This window comes from Oncorhynchus gorbuscha, unplaced genomic scaffold (assembly GCF_021184085.1).
Source record: "Oncorhynchus gorbuscha isolate QuinsamMale2020 ecotype Even-year unplaced genomic scaffold, OgorEven_v1.0 Un_scaffold_10:::fragment_4:::debris, whole genome shotgun sequence".
Classification (NCBI taxonomy): domain Eukaryota; kingdom Metazoa; phylum Chordata; class Actinopteri; order Salmoniformes; family Salmonidae; genus Oncorhynchus; species Oncorhynchus gorbuscha.
The window spans coordinates 145,001-160,003 of NW_025744372.1; the positions used below are offsets into that span (position 1 = coordinate 145,001).

Below are 15,003 nucleotides of genomic sequence, written 5' to 3' on the forward strand. Positions count from 1 at the left end.
TCTCTCTCTCTCTCTCTCTCTCTCTGTGTATCTCTCTCTCTCTCTCTCTCTCTCTGTGTATCTCTCTCTCTCTCTCTCTGTGTATCTCTCTCTCTCTCTGTGTATCTCTCTCTCTCTCTGTGTATCTCTCTCTCTCTCTGTGTATCTCTCTCTCTCTCTCTGTGTATCTCTCTCTCTCTCTCTCTCTCTGTGTATCTCTCTCTCTCTCTCTCTCTGTATCTCTCTCTCTCTCTCTCTGTATCTCTCTCTCACCTTCTGGTGTAGCAGAGTAAAGTGAGGTCCTCCTCTCTTCCTGTTCACCCGACTGTAGCAGACACACACACACTGAGTTAACGGCGGGTGACTCACTGAGCCGTAACTTTCTCTCTCCCTTCTTTCTATACCCCCCCCCCCCGTGTCCATTTATTAACTGTGTCTAATCAACCCGGGTGGAAATGATCTGTGTTAAAAAATGGGATTTCTAAACCTGCCCCGTGTCACACACACGTGCAAATCCACTCCGCCCCCCTGATTTCCCCTGGGATCCGTTTTCTATACAGCCCAGGTTTGTGTGTGTGAACATCTGTGTCCCGCGGTCTCGTGTCAGCGCAGGTGTGTGTGTGTGTGTGTAAGTCTACGCCCCGTGTGTGGGTCGTCCTCGGCGACTGGCCGTGACTCTTCCTCTCTCCTGTTCTCCCGGGTTGTAGGTGATGGCGGAGGACGCAGACGGGCCAGCCTGTAACCACGTGCGTTACTCCATCGTGGAGGGGAACCAGGGCAGTCCCTTCACCATTGACCCAATCAGGGGAGAGGTCAAAGTGGCACGCCAGCTAGACAGAGAGACGGTATGGTGAAACAGTCATCTCTCTAATGGATGGGCATTGATGTAAATACATTCAAATGCATATCTGTGAAATGTCTGTGAAGTTCACAGTCAATGTATATAAGCTACTTCACATATTCATTGATGTGTGTGTGGACATCTAATTCTGGCTTCAGTGACACCTTAATTGCACTGTACACGGCAATCTAAATTAATAGCAGATACAGTTTACCAGTCAGCTTTGCAGTATCGCTTTCAAAAGCAGTACAGAGTGAAGTTTTTATTCTCTCTCCTCCCTCTCTCTCTCTCTCTCTCTCTCTCTCGCCCCCACCCCTCTTCCCCCCCCTCCCCCGTCAGACATCGGGATACACCCTGACGGTGCTGGCGTCGGACAACGGCGTTCCGGCCCGCTCCAGCAGCGCCACGGTCAACATCGACGTGTCTGACGTCAACGACAACCCGCCCCTCTTCTCCCCTGCCAACTACAGCCTCGTCATCCAGGTGAGGAGAGCGGGAGGGTAGTGAAGGTGGTGTAAAGGGAAAGGTGCTGGTGAAGATGGAGAGAAGAGCTGGTGAGAGGAGAGGATAGAGGGATGAGGGGTGGAAGTGAAGAAAGACGGGGTGAGATGACTGAAGGTGTAAGGATTCGAAAGATGAGCGTTAATAAGGAGGAAAGCCACATTTATTTTTTTGCATCAGGGAGGAAGGGAGAGACGAGTGGAGGGACAGATTGGGCAAATAAGGATAGTTGATGCACCGTCAGGTATCTCTGTCTTTACTTTTGAGGAGCCGACAGTGAAAACCAGAAACGTCATTTCGGAGAAACTCTAAAATCTGATACAGGGATTTGGTATCTGTGCACACACATCGCTTAGCCTTCGAGGAAGAAAACGATTGCTTCACAAGATTGATTCCCACATAAAATCCCCTCTCCAGCTCTCTCACACACCTAAAAATAGCAAGCATTCATTACTGCCTACAGTACCTCCTGTTACTGCCTCTCAACCACTTCCTTTTCCCGCAGGAGAATCGTCCAATGGGGACCACGGTTGTCCAGCTCATTGTGACTGACCGGGACGCCACGCACAATGGGCCGCCGTTTGTCTTCGCTATTATCGACGGCAATGAGGGCGGTGTGTTCGAGGTGAACCAACAGGGGGCGTTGTTGGTGGTGGAAGAGTTGAAGAGGAAAACCAAGGAGAACTACCTGCTGAATGTCCAGGTACTGTGGGAGCGTATGGAGAGACGAGGGAGGCATGGTGTTGGTTGGACACTTTCTCTCCTTCTATTACTGTTTCCTTCTGTTTCTCTCCTTCTATTACTGTTTCCTTCTGTTTCTCTCCTTCTATTAATGTTTCCTTCTGTTTCTCTCCTTCTATTACTGTTTCCTTCTGTTTCTCTCCTTCTATTACTGTTTCCTTCTGTTTCTCTCCTTCTATTACTGTTTCCTTCTGTTTCTCTCCTTCTATTACTGTTTCCTTCTGTTTCTCTCCTTCTATTACTGTTTCCTTCTGTTTCTCTCCTATTACTGTTTCCTTCTGTCTCTCTCCTTCTATTACTGTTTCCTTCTGTCTCTCTCCTTCTATTACTGTTTCCTTCTGTTTCTCTCCTTCTATTACTGTTTCCTTCTGTTTCTCTCCTTCTATTACTGTTTCCTTCTGTTTCTCTCCTTCTATTACTGTTTCCTTCTGTTTCTCTCCTTCTATTACTGTTTCCTTCTGTTTCTCTCCTTCTATTACTGTTTCCCTCTGTTTCTCTCCTTCTATTACTGTTTACCTCTGTTTCTCTCCTTCTATTACTGTTTCCTTCTGTTTCTCTCCTCCTATTACTGTTTCCTTCTGTTTCTCTCCTATTACTGTTTCCTTTTCTCTTTCTTTCCCTTCTCTCTCTCTCTGTATCTCTCTCTCTCTCTCTGTATCTCTCTCTCTCTCTCTCTGTATCTCTCTCTCTCTCTCTGTATCTCTCTCTCTCTCTCTGTCACTCTTTCACTCTCTGTCACTCTTTCACTCTCTCTTTCACTCTCTCTCTGTATCTCTCTTTCACTCTCTCTCTGTATTTCTCCTTCACTCTCTGTATCTCTCTCTCTCTCTGTATCTCTCTTTCACTCTCTCTCTCTGTATTTCTCTTTCTTGCTCTCTTTCTCTCTCCACAACCTCTACTCCTCCATAATAATTATACTTACCTCTCTTTCTCACCCTCTGCAGCTGCCCACTGTGATAAACCTCTCTTAGAGACATCATAATGATGACAAGATCTATAGCATCAAATCGAAATAATCACCATGCATAAAAAAAAAAAGTCCTGCTGCCCTCTCTCGCACCGATTGAATCAGAGTACAAGGCACAATGTCTCACATGAGAGGCATAGTGGAGAGCTCTGCAGCCAGCTCGCGTGTTGCCAGTCGGTGAACTACTGCCCTCTCTCTCTCCCCGAGGAGAAAAGGAGTAGGCGGATGAGAACGAAGTGCGATTCCTCGACTCTGACTGACGTTCGGAACGCTGCAGATAGGAATAGATGGAATAGAGCCGAGACGTTTTCCCCCTACTCTGCCTGACGGACAATTCCATCTACACTGTGTATTTCTCTCTTTAACGTTAGGCAATCCTCCTGAACACTCGCGATTCCGTTTTTGTCCTGTGGGGTTTGGCGATGTCATTCTCGGGGCGGACTCGAAATGCCGTGGCGCCTCCGGACGCGTAAACGCCCTTTCAAATTCAGGTCGGGTTTTTATTCGTCTGAGCCAAGTGGGCCCTTCAGCCGTTTTCCAGGCAGTCCTTTTGGACCTGGGTGTCGGTGGGCGAGCAGGTTCAGCCCCAGGAGAACGGAAGAGCGTAAGCTCCCTCTAGCGTGGGAAAGTGGAGCTGCGTACAGCCACACGGCGATTTGAATGGCAAAGAGATATGGAGCACTTTCAACGTTTTGTCTCGTTTTTTGTTGTTGCTGTACTGTGTCATCTGGACATTCTCCTAACCTGCCTTGGAAGACAAGTTAACGATGTGGTTATGATGTCTTATAGTAAACAAGCACTGCCGTGCGCCTGGAGGAGTGATGGTCAATCCTCGGTCTAGTGTAGTTATGCCGTTGCCCGTGTGTAGGCGATGTGGGGATTGCGGAGTGAGAGTTGGGTCAGGCTGCGTTAACGTTAAAACGGTGGCAGTTATTTGGGCTCATCCGTTGTTAGAAATGATGCGTTAGTTAACCTGACTGAATGGAAACGGTCAAATGGGTGAGTTGTGTCTTCGGTTTCGGCGACGTTTTCTAACCGGGCCTAAGTCCTAGTGTGAGTTTTTGAGAGTCACATGGAAGCTTTTAGTTGGGTCACCGCACAATTTGGGTCTCTCTCTCGCTCTCTCTCTTTTGCAACAGACGCAGAGTGTGACTCATCCCTCTCCCTTTTCTCCCTCCTCCAGGTGGCCGACAGCGGCAAGCCCCAGCTCCTCTCCACGGCCTACATCAGCATCCGGGTCATCGACGAGAGCGTCTACCCGCCTGCCGTCTTCCCGCTGGACATTTACATCTCTGTCGCCGGCGAGGAGTACCCCGGCGGCGTGCTCGGCAAAATCCACGCCACCGACCAGGACATTTACGACACGCTAACGTACAGTCTCGCACCTTCATCGTCCTCGGATAACGGCGAAGACGCTCTGTTCGCCGTCTCCGCCGCGGACGGCAAAGTCATCGCCCAGCGCCCGCTCGACGTGGGCCACTACCCGCTCAACGTCACAGTCACCGACGGCCGCTTTTCGGCGACGGCCGACGTGAACGTGCACGTGCGCCAGGCGACCCGCCAGGCGCTGGACAACTCCATCGCCGTGCGCTTCGCCGCCATCGCCCCCGAGGAGTTCGTCGGCGACTACTGGCGTACGTTCCAGCGGGCGCTGAGGAACATAGCGGGGGTGAGACGCAGCGAGGTGCAGCTGGTTAGTCTGCAGCCCTCGGAGCAGGGGACAGGAGACCTGGATGTTCTACTGGCTCTGGAGAAGTCTGGGAGTCCCTACCAGCCACAGGAGGTAAGAACCATGACCACGGCTCCTTCACAAAAAATGTCTCCGAGTAGGAGTGCTGATCTAGGATCAGCTCCTCCCCCTGTCCAGATCAGTCCTGTTAATAGCGATTTGAAAGGCAAAACTGATTCTAGAGAAGCACTTTATCAATATGTAGCAACGGTAGTGACTTTGTTTCACGAGCCACTGAGGTTTATAATACGGATTAATAAAAACATATCTAATAATATAAGGCAATATAATGCTTGTAATCATGATGATAGTGATATTATCTTTCTCCTAACATATAATATGGAAAACTATGTATAAATGGCTTTTTAAAATGGCTGTCTTTCATCTACGAACATAAAAGTAAGAAAAGAAGACGGGCAACCTCAGAAAATGACGGAATGTATTTACAGTTGTGAAATAGAATCAAAACTCTAGAATTCAACATGAAGAATAATCCAACATGCGATCATTAGGCATCAAAATAACATCTAGCAACTTAAGTAGATCTCTTGGTGCAAATGGCTAAAGGGTCGGGTCGACGGTTGCTGGTCCTGGCAAGAGTCCCGGCAAGAGCTACCCCTGAGTTCGCCGCACTGTGTTACATTGAAATGAACCGTGGAAGGACTTCAAGTCGACCGTTCAGTCTTTTTAACGTCTGTCCCGTTGCTCCTCCAGGTGGTCTTCCGCAAGCTCAACTCGTCTGCGGCGGTCATCGAGGAGATGACGGGCGTGCGCATCGTGCGCGTGGTCAAGAAGCTGTGCGCCGGCGTGGACTGCCCGCTGCGCTTCTGCGACGAGGTCATCAGCCTGGACAGGACCGCCATGTCCACCTATAGCACGGCCCGCCTCAGCTTCGTCACGCCACGACACCAGCGCACGGCTACCTGTCAATGTGAAGGTACTGACAGACACACACACACACACACACAGAGATGTACATAGGCCTAAACGCACACACACAAACACACACACACACATAGGCATAGCTGCGCATAAACAGACACACACACACACACATACGCAAAACACACATACCTTTGCCCCTCCCGCCCCATCACTCACAAAAACACATACACATAGGCATAGATGCATATAAGCACACACACACACACACACACGCACACACACGCACACACACACACACGCACACACACGCACACACACGCACACACACGCACACACACGCACACGCACACACACGCACACACACACACACACACACACACAAAACACACATACCTTTGCCCCTCCCGCCCCATCACACACAGACACACCTAAACCACCACACCCCTGACCCCATGCCATCCTGACTTAATCTTGGCTCGCGTTGTTGTTCCAGGTGGCAAATGCCCCACGGTGAACAAGCTGTGTGATGCCAGCCCCTGTCCAGAGGGCATGGAGTGTGTGGCAGACCGGAAGGAGGCCAGGTATAGCTGTGTGTGTCCAGATGGTGGCAAGCAGGGCAAGTGCTCCGGTAAGACCAGACTCACCTCTCATCCTGTCTGACTCTCTCTCTTTCCCTCGCTCTCTCTCTCCCGATCTCTCTCTCTCTCTCTCCCTCTCTCTGAACCTACTGTTTGTTTGGTCTCTGTACTCACTGCCTAGTTATCAGTCTCTCCCTCCTCTATCTCTCTCCCCCGCATACTTATCCTTACCTCTCTTTATCCCTCCTCCCCTCTCAGACGGCCAGTCCCTGACGTTCAGCGGGACGGGCTATGTGAAGTACCGTTTGATGGAGAATGAGAATAAGGAGGAGATGAAGCTGTCCCTTAGGCTGAGGACCTACTCCAGCCACGCCACCGTCATGTACGCCAAGGGCACCGACTACAGCATCCTGGAGGTGGGTCAAAGGTCAAACACAGGGTGCATCGTATCCATGCGAGAAAGGCGCCAGATTCTAGCTGCTAGCTACAGATGATAAAAGATCTCCTTCCCACTCCATTTCAAGTCCAACATAGTCCCCCCCCCAGCTTGGGCATGAAATCGCTGTAAACAAACCCCTTTCTCGTCTGTGCTGTGAGTACTGTCCTATTTATTCTGAGTCTGCTGCTCCAGCCCCCAGTCTCATGCCCAATCCTCGTATTAGCCCATGTTATCCTGTGTAGGAAACGGCCCGATAAGCGCTAGCTGCCAGGACCTGCCCTCGGGGGCCACCCCGCCGTGTGCTGTTGGTCTTAGTCGGCCATTTTTCATCCTCACGTGAAAGGGCTCTGGGAATGCTGTGGTGGGCTGCATGTAAAGCAACACGCAGCCGTGCTATTTGAAGGGAATGCTGGGAGGGAAGCGGAAAGCACTTTCTCACACATTCCTCTCTGTGGTAATGTCTGGTTGCCAGAGGATCAGCTATTCCCTATATAGTGCACTACTTTTGAGCAGGGCCCATATAGGGCTCTGGTGAAAAGTAGTGCACCTATACAGGGAATAGGGTGCCATTTGGGACACGGCCTAGGGCTCCAAAGGAGTTAGCCTGAATATCTCAAGACATCACAAGACATAATGCCATACTGTGAGATGCGCAATATGTGCAAAACTTCAAATGAGTGGATTCGGCTGTTTCAGTCATACCCGTTGCTGGTGTATAAAATCGAGCACACCGCCATGCAATCTCCGCAGACAAACATTGGCAGTAGAACGGCCTGACTGCAGAGCTCAGTCACTTTCAACGTGGCACCGTCATAGGATGCCACCATTCCAACGAGTCAGTGTGTCAAAATTCTGCCCTGCCAGAGCGGCCCTGGTCGACTGTAGAAATGCCGCACCTCTAGACTAGATACTGCGAATAGTAGTAATCTAGTGTTAAATAGCTGTGCGTGTAAACAGTAGTCAATGGTACCAGATTGTGCTCTTCGTGGAACTACCAAATTTAACGTTCACATTATGCGTCATATACCACACACCCCCTCGTGCCCTTATTGCTTAATTATGGTAGCCCCACCGTGGCTAGGTGAACATTTAGCCATATTGCTTATATTTATCCAGTCTGGTTAGATCTACAGAAGTTACTATGGTGAGTAGAGACTAACTGTTCAATCTGGACGGGGCCTAACTCTCGCTCTCTCTCTCTCTCTCTCTCTCCCTTCTCCTTCTGTCAGATTGTGAATGGCCGCCTGCAGTACAAGTTTGACTGCGGAAGCGGCCCGGGAATCGTGTCTGTTCACAGCACCCAGGTCAACGACGGCGACTGGCACACGGTCGCCCTTGAGGTGGATGGCAACTACGCCAAGCTGGTCCTGGACCGCGTGCACGCCGCCTCAGGCACAGCGCCCGGTACTCTGCGCACACTCAACCTGGACAACAGCGTCTACTTCGGCGGGCACGTGCGCCAGCACGCCTCCTCCACCGCTGGGCGCCACGGTCGCAGCTTGCCCGTCACCAATGGTCTCCGAGGCTGCGTGGAAGCCATCGTGCTCAACGGCCAAGAATTGCCGCTCAACACCAAGGCGCGTGGTGCCCACGCCGTGCTGGAGGACGTGGTGGACGTGGCGCCCGGGTGCGTGCTGGCGCCCGCCGCCGAGGGCTGCTCCAGCAACCCCTGCTCCAACGGGGGCAGCTGCTCCTCACTGGCCAACGGAGGTACGGGGCTCCCGTTGTGGTTTTTGTCGCCTGGTGTCGTGTTTATTCAAGTCGCTCAGTTATGCTGCTCAACCTAGCCTGCTTATAATCCTCCACGTCCTCATTACTTTATCATCCAAATGTGTGTTTCTGAAACCCAAAGTTAAAGTATACAGCTGTAATCTTCAGTCCTCAAACCCGTTTAACCCCACAATCTGTATCCCTCAGTCTGTCCAGCGCCTCTATTCTAATCAACACAAAGACCAATTATATTTCTCCCCAGGGGCCCTGTGAACACAGACATCAAGAAATGACCGTAGAACTACAATAGAAGTGCCCTACATTTTTTTTCCTTATGCCTTCTCTGCTATTTCCCCAGGTTACTTCTGTAAGTGCAAGGCTTCGTTCATGGGTACTCACTGTGAGATTGGCATCAGCCCATGTGCCTCCAACCCCTGCCTGTACGGGGGAACCTGCGTTCCGCGCGGCGACGACCTCTACTGCCAGTGCAGAGGGCAGTACTCAGGACAACGGTATGGATCTGCCTCAGTCATAGATATGATACTTTTATTTCCATCGTGACTGTTTAAGGGTTAAAGTTTAATTATAGATTCGGGAGCTCAGACGAGACATTTTTCCAAACTTTTGCTAAAATAGTGCTGGTTAAAGCTGACGGATATAATGATTTATTACTTGTTATAAAAATAAAATGATGCCCTCTTACCAATTTCAATGTTTGGATCAAATCTTTAAAAAATATATATATTCTGTTTTGGCATGTGTTGTAGAGGAAACGATCTCGGCTTATATGCGTTCCCAAATCCATCATTCCGTAATTGTTTTTTTGCTCATGTCCAGGGCTCGGTATTCTCCATCAAGTGTAAAACGTTAGCTCTCTGTTAGCTCACTCTGAAATGAACATCGATCCTGAGCTCATGTTGATGAAAACCGGAGGAGTTGATCTGTAGGAAACGGCATTGAGCATTTCCGCGGCACTGAAATCACATGAGAACACACACAGTTAAAGTCAGACGATACATACACTTAGGTTGGAATCATTAAAACTGGTTTTTCAACCACTCCACAAATTTCTTGTTAACAAACTATAGTTTTAGTAAGACGGTTAAGGACATCTACTTTGTGCATGACACAAGTAATTTTTGCAACAATTGTTTACAAACAGATTATTTCACTTATAATTCACTGTATCACAATTCCAGTGGGCCAGAAGTTTACATACACTAAGTTGACTGTGCCTTTAAACAGTTTGGAAAATTCCAGAAAATAATGTCATTGCTTTAGAAACTTCTGATGGGCTAATTGACATAATTTGAGTCAATTGGAGGTGTACCTGTGGATGTATTTCAAGGCCTACCTTCAAACTCAGTGCCTCTTTGCTTGACATCATGGGAGAATCAAAAGAAATCAGCCAAGACCTCAGAAACAGAATGTAGACCCCCACAAGTCTGGTTCATCCTTGGGAGCAATTTCCAAACACCTGAAGGTACCACGTTCATCTGTACAAACAATAGTATGCAAGGTAAACACCATGCGGCCACGCAGCCGTCATACTGCTCAGGAAGGAGACGCATTCTGTCTTCTAGAGATGACCGTACTTTGGTTCGAAATGTGCTAATCTGTCCCAGAACAACAGCAAAGGACCTTGTGATGATTCTGGAGGAAACGGGTACTAAAGTATTTTTATCCACAGTAAAACAAGTGCTAAACTGAAAAGTCCACTCAGCACGGAAGAAGCCGCTGCTCCAAAAAAAGACAGACTACGGTTTGCATCTGCACATGGGGACAAAGATGGTACTTTTTGGAGAAATGTCCTCTGGTCTGATGAAACAAAAATAGAACGGACCATCGTTATGTTTGGAGGAAAAGGGGGAGGCTTGCAAACCGAAGAACACCATCCCAACCGTGAAGCATGGGGGTGGCAGCATCATGTTGTGGGAGTGCTTTGCTGCAGGAGGGTCTGGTGCACTTCACAAAATAGATGGCACAATGAGCAAAGAAAATTATATGGATATATTGAAGCAACATCTCAAGACATAAGTTAAAGCTTGGTTGCAAAGGGGTCTTCCAAATGGACAATGACCCCAAGCATACTTCCAACGTTGTGGCAAAATGGCTTAAGGACAACAAAGTCAAGGTATTGGAGTGGCCATCAGAAAGCCCTGACCACAATCCTATAGAAAATGTGTAGGCAGAACTGAAAATGCGTGTTTTGAGCAAGGAGGCCTACAAACCTGACTCTCTTACACCAGCTCTGTCAGGAGGAATGGGCCACAATTCACCCAATTTATTGTGGGAAGCTTGTGGAAGGCTACCCGAAACGTTTGACCCAAGTTAAACAATTTGAAGGCAATGCTACCAAATACTAATTGAGTGTATGTAAACTTCTGGCCCACTGGGAATGTGATTTAAAGAAATTAAAACTGAAATAAATCATTCTCTCAACTATTATTCTGACATTTCACATTCTTAAAATAAACTGGTGATTCTAACTCACTGACAACGGGGCATTTTTACAAGGATTAAATGTCAGGAATTGTGAAAAGCTGAGTTTAAATGTAGTTGGCTAAGGTGTATGTAAACTTTCGACTTCAACTGTAGAAAATTCTCTATAAAATGACGTATGTTTTGGATTCTTAGTATTTAAGATATTAGGATTAAGCATCTGATCGGTGACTGCCAGGAAATAAAACTGTTATTTCTCAATACTCTTTGGTCTAGGCTGCTGTATTGAATATTTATTTTCCACTACAGGTGCCAGGTGGGGCCATACTGCACAGACAACCCCTGTAAAAACAGTGGGAAGTGCATTGACAGTCTGGATGGTCCTGTGTGTGAGTGTGAACAGGGATTCCAGGGTGACAGGTAAGTTTTGCTTACTTCTCAAAGCTACCGTTTTTCCAGTAGTAGATTTTCCAAACTACTATCTTTAACCGTTAATGTGCTACTCTCTTCTAATCCTCCCGTCCTTTGTCGCGGTGCAGGTGCCTCAGTGATGTGGACGAGTGCCTGAAGAACCCGTGCTCAAACGGCGGCCAATGCCAGAACACCTACGGCTCGTACTCCTGCAACTGCTCCCTGGGCAACGTCGGGCGGCTATGCGAACTCCGCTCCGAGGTCCGCAACGAGTTCGTCTCCACCTCCTGGAACATCGGTCTTGAAGAAGTCATCGGTATTGTCGTCTTTGTGGCCTCCATTTTCCTCCTGGTCGTCCTCTTCGTGGTCATCCGCAAGAGGGCGTGCCGAAGAAAGTCCAAGTCTAACGACGACAAGCGCAGCCCGGGAGGCTTAGGGGCGCCGCACTCCTTCCTCCAGCGACCCTACTTTGACGCAAAGCTTTGTAAGAACATTTACTCGGACATTCCGCCGCAGGTGCCTGTTCGGCCCAGCTCATACACCCCCAGCATCCCCAGCGACTCACGCAACAACCTGGACCGCAACTCGTTCGAGGGCTCGGCCATCCCCGAGCACCCCGAGTTCAGCACGTTCAACCCGGACACGATGCACGGACACCGCAAGACGGTGGCCGTGTGCAGCGTGGCGCCCAACCTGCCTCCGCCGCCGCCCTCCAACTCTGTCTCCGACAGCGACTCCATTCAGAAGCCCAGCTGGGACTACGAATATGACGGTAAAGCTCATTTACTTACGTCCATATCTTTATTGTTGATTCATATTTGTAGATTCCCTGCTCGTTGGTGGAATTACCTTGGCATCATTCATGGGGTGTCCGATAGGGGTGGGCCGATATATACTATTAAATCAACTATCGTGATATTTGACATCGACGATAAATCGTGAAGAGCCAGACGGTATACCGTAATATGCAAGACTATAGTATTTTTGAACTTTACTAATCAAAACTGTGCAGTTTGATCAGTTAGGCTGTATCAACAGGTCTAAATGAATTAACCAAGCCTCGTTTTTTTGGCCATACTCAGATTATTTAATGAGAATGTGACTATGTTATCAATAAGGACATCGTATTTACAGTCTGGAATGATCTATTTAGTCATTATCTCCCAACCCTTGTGTCCAAACCTAAAACCAAAGTACAAAAACCAAAAATGTAGCAAATCCCTGCGTGTAGTCTCTTCCGGAAATACTACTTCACCAACTTCCATCTTTGTTTGTCTGTGTGCATGTGCTTCTGTACTCCAGCTAAGGTAGTAGACTTGGATCACTGTTTGACCAAGAAGCCAGTGGAGGACAGTGCCTGTCACTACAACACCAGGGGCAGCATGTCTGAGGTCCAGTCCCTCAGCTCCTTCCAGTCCGAGTCCTGTGACGATAACGGTATGTATCTGAACAGAAATGGTCATCCTTGCCAGTTTAGGAATAAATGTCCTAATACATTGACTAGATTGATTTACCCCCGAAGTGAACCAAGGAAGTTTGGTCGTCTTACACACCCATATTAACGTATATATTCAAATGTAGTTTTCCTTTGGTCTTATCGACCCACATTTGTTCTTAATATAGATCTAAATATGTCATTTTAATTTGGTTGTATAGATTCTGAAGCGCTACATCAGACTCAGTGGAAAGCACACGTGGGGATGCTTGTGGAAAAGTCCTCTGGTTCTTGTACGACTGCAGTTCTTTGTAGAGTGGCCCCTTGGCTGTAGTTGACTTGTATACATGCTACGTGCTAATCATCTCTCTTTGCCTGCCGTGATTGGCTGCAACGGTGACTCTCTGGGGTCATGTGTTTTTTTTTTCTCTCTCCCTCTTTGCTGCGGGGTTTCAGTTCCCATTTGGATCAAATCGGTTCACAGACCCAGAACACGGTTTTAACTAGGGGTCAGCGTGTAAGTCCTCAATCACCTCGGTACAGAAGGAAGCGATCAAAGAGAATATTTTTGCAATATTCTCTAAGGCATAAAAAACTCTCTTTCTGTTCTCTCTCGCACTCTACTCCACTCTAGTCGCAAAACAGGCTTGCTTGTACAGGCTTCCCCGCTGAAGTGGCAAGAGGGGAAATTAGCATTAGCCAAGGAAGTTAGCAAATTAGCATTAGCCAAGGAAGTTAGCAAATTAGCATCATAACATGATTTTAAGTTATTTACTTGAATGTCCCTTTTTTGTTTGTCTCTCTTTTTGCATGTGTTTCTTTTTAAACAAAATCTAGCCACGGATGCATGTTTGAGGAAGACAGTGAAGAGCATTAAGCAAGGGTATAAAGTACAGTACATATGATGGTTCTTCTCCCATATCTGCCCTCATTTCACGTTTGGTTGTAGGGAATGTGTTTGCCATCAATCACCACAACCTTCATCTGTACTTACCCTTGACCTCACCGTGAAAACCTGCAGGATTTCTGATACATTGATCTAATGTATTTATCATAGATATTTTTACAGTATATCTATATAGAAAATATTTCAACTTCTTTGTGAAGTATAATTTAGTTTTGACTGTATTTGGACAAAATATAGTCTTAGCTATTTTAGGGCTGGAAAGGCATTTTTATCCTTGAGAATTTCTCTGATCCTTCCTTCCATACTGTCAATGGCACCCCTGTATGTTGTTGCTGTGTGTTCTCTTGCACAAAGACCAAACTCCCTCTCCACCGTGTCCCGTTCCACCTCCGTGTTGTGACCATTGAAAACCACAAACATCCAAATGTAGACGTCCTTCAATATCATGCAGTCAGTCTTACCCTCCTGTCTTCCCTTCGTCCTACCCCCCCCAACCCAAAAACTCCATACGTTTCGGAGCGACACAGGGAAAATAAACGTTTTTGTAGGGAAACGTTTCTCGAACGTTGATTTGACGTTTCCCCAGCAAACGTGCACTTCCATTTTGTGTTTGGTTTCTTTTTCCAAAGCATTTGTACTAATGTCAAACCTCTCCTCATCTGCTCCTTTCCCTTACCTTTCACAAGCCTCCATAGTGACGGTAATCCACCTTGTCAACTCTGTTATTGACTCGGTGGAAGGAGAAGGTACTTTTTTTTTTTTTTTACTATTATCACCTCAATCAATACTTGTTAGCCATCTGTGGTGTTTCTGTGTGGTTGCGTTCTGTAGTTTCCAGACCTGCGTTTGAATACTATTTGACATCTTTCAAATACTTAGAGTGTTTGCACTTAAAAAAAAACACATTTCTATTGGTTCCATTGCAACAGGCAAGCTCAATTAAGCACAGTTTAAGTATTTTAAATGATTTTGAATACTCTTTGAAATCCAGGTCTGGTAATTTTGTTCTCTGGCCTCGGTGTCAGGATGATGAGTTAGGCCTCCGAGATGCCATTTCCTTATCCAATGACATGCCTCATCTCATTGTCATCCTAATTATTGCCATTTGAATCACGCTGCCTAATTTGAATCTCAAAATTGAAATGTCTCACACGATTGGCCAATTAACCGAGCAGCAAAGGTTTCATTTGGAAGGTGCTAGATTAGTTTCCCTCGCCCCTCGGTTGACTGTTTAAGAAAATGGCACGACTGTTGTCTGTATTGTAAAGCCTGTATCTTCGCTCAGAGCACTAGATGTTTTTTTCTTAATGTTTCATTCTTGCTCTGGGCTTCTCTCTCTCTCAGGTTCTTAAAATGACTTTTTCTCCCTCTCTCCTCTCCCTTCTCGCCTCGTCTAAAGAGTCTTTTTTGGCTCATGATCTCAAGAACCCAAGAGGTG

General features: G+C 47.5%; 1 protein-coding gene across 1 annotated transcript in view; it reads left to right on the forward strand.

Moving 5' to 3' along the window:
• LOC124016877 (protocadherin Fat 1-like) overlaps positions 1-15,003 on the forward strand; it is a 102,833-nt gene that overhangs the window by 85,346 nt on the left and 2,484 nt on the right. The window contains 14 exon segments of the mRNA XM_046332217.1: positions 687-824; positions 1,160-1,303; positions 1,827-2,024; positions 4,213-4,812; positions 5,473-5,695; positions 6,137-6,271; positions 6,480-6,637; positions 7,890-8,370; positions 8,729-8,882; positions 11,122-11,232; positions 11,352-11,995; positions 12,526-12,660; positions 14,252-14,311; positions 14,965-15,000. Coding sequence (XP_046188173.1) covers positions 687-824; positions 1,160-1,303; positions 1,827-2,024; positions 4,213-4,812; positions 5,473-5,695; positions 6,137-6,271; positions 6,480-6,637; positions 7,890-8,370; positions 8,729-8,882; positions 11,122-11,232; positions 11,352-11,995; positions 12,526-12,660; positions 14,252-14,311; positions 14,965-15,000 — 3,217 coding nt within the window.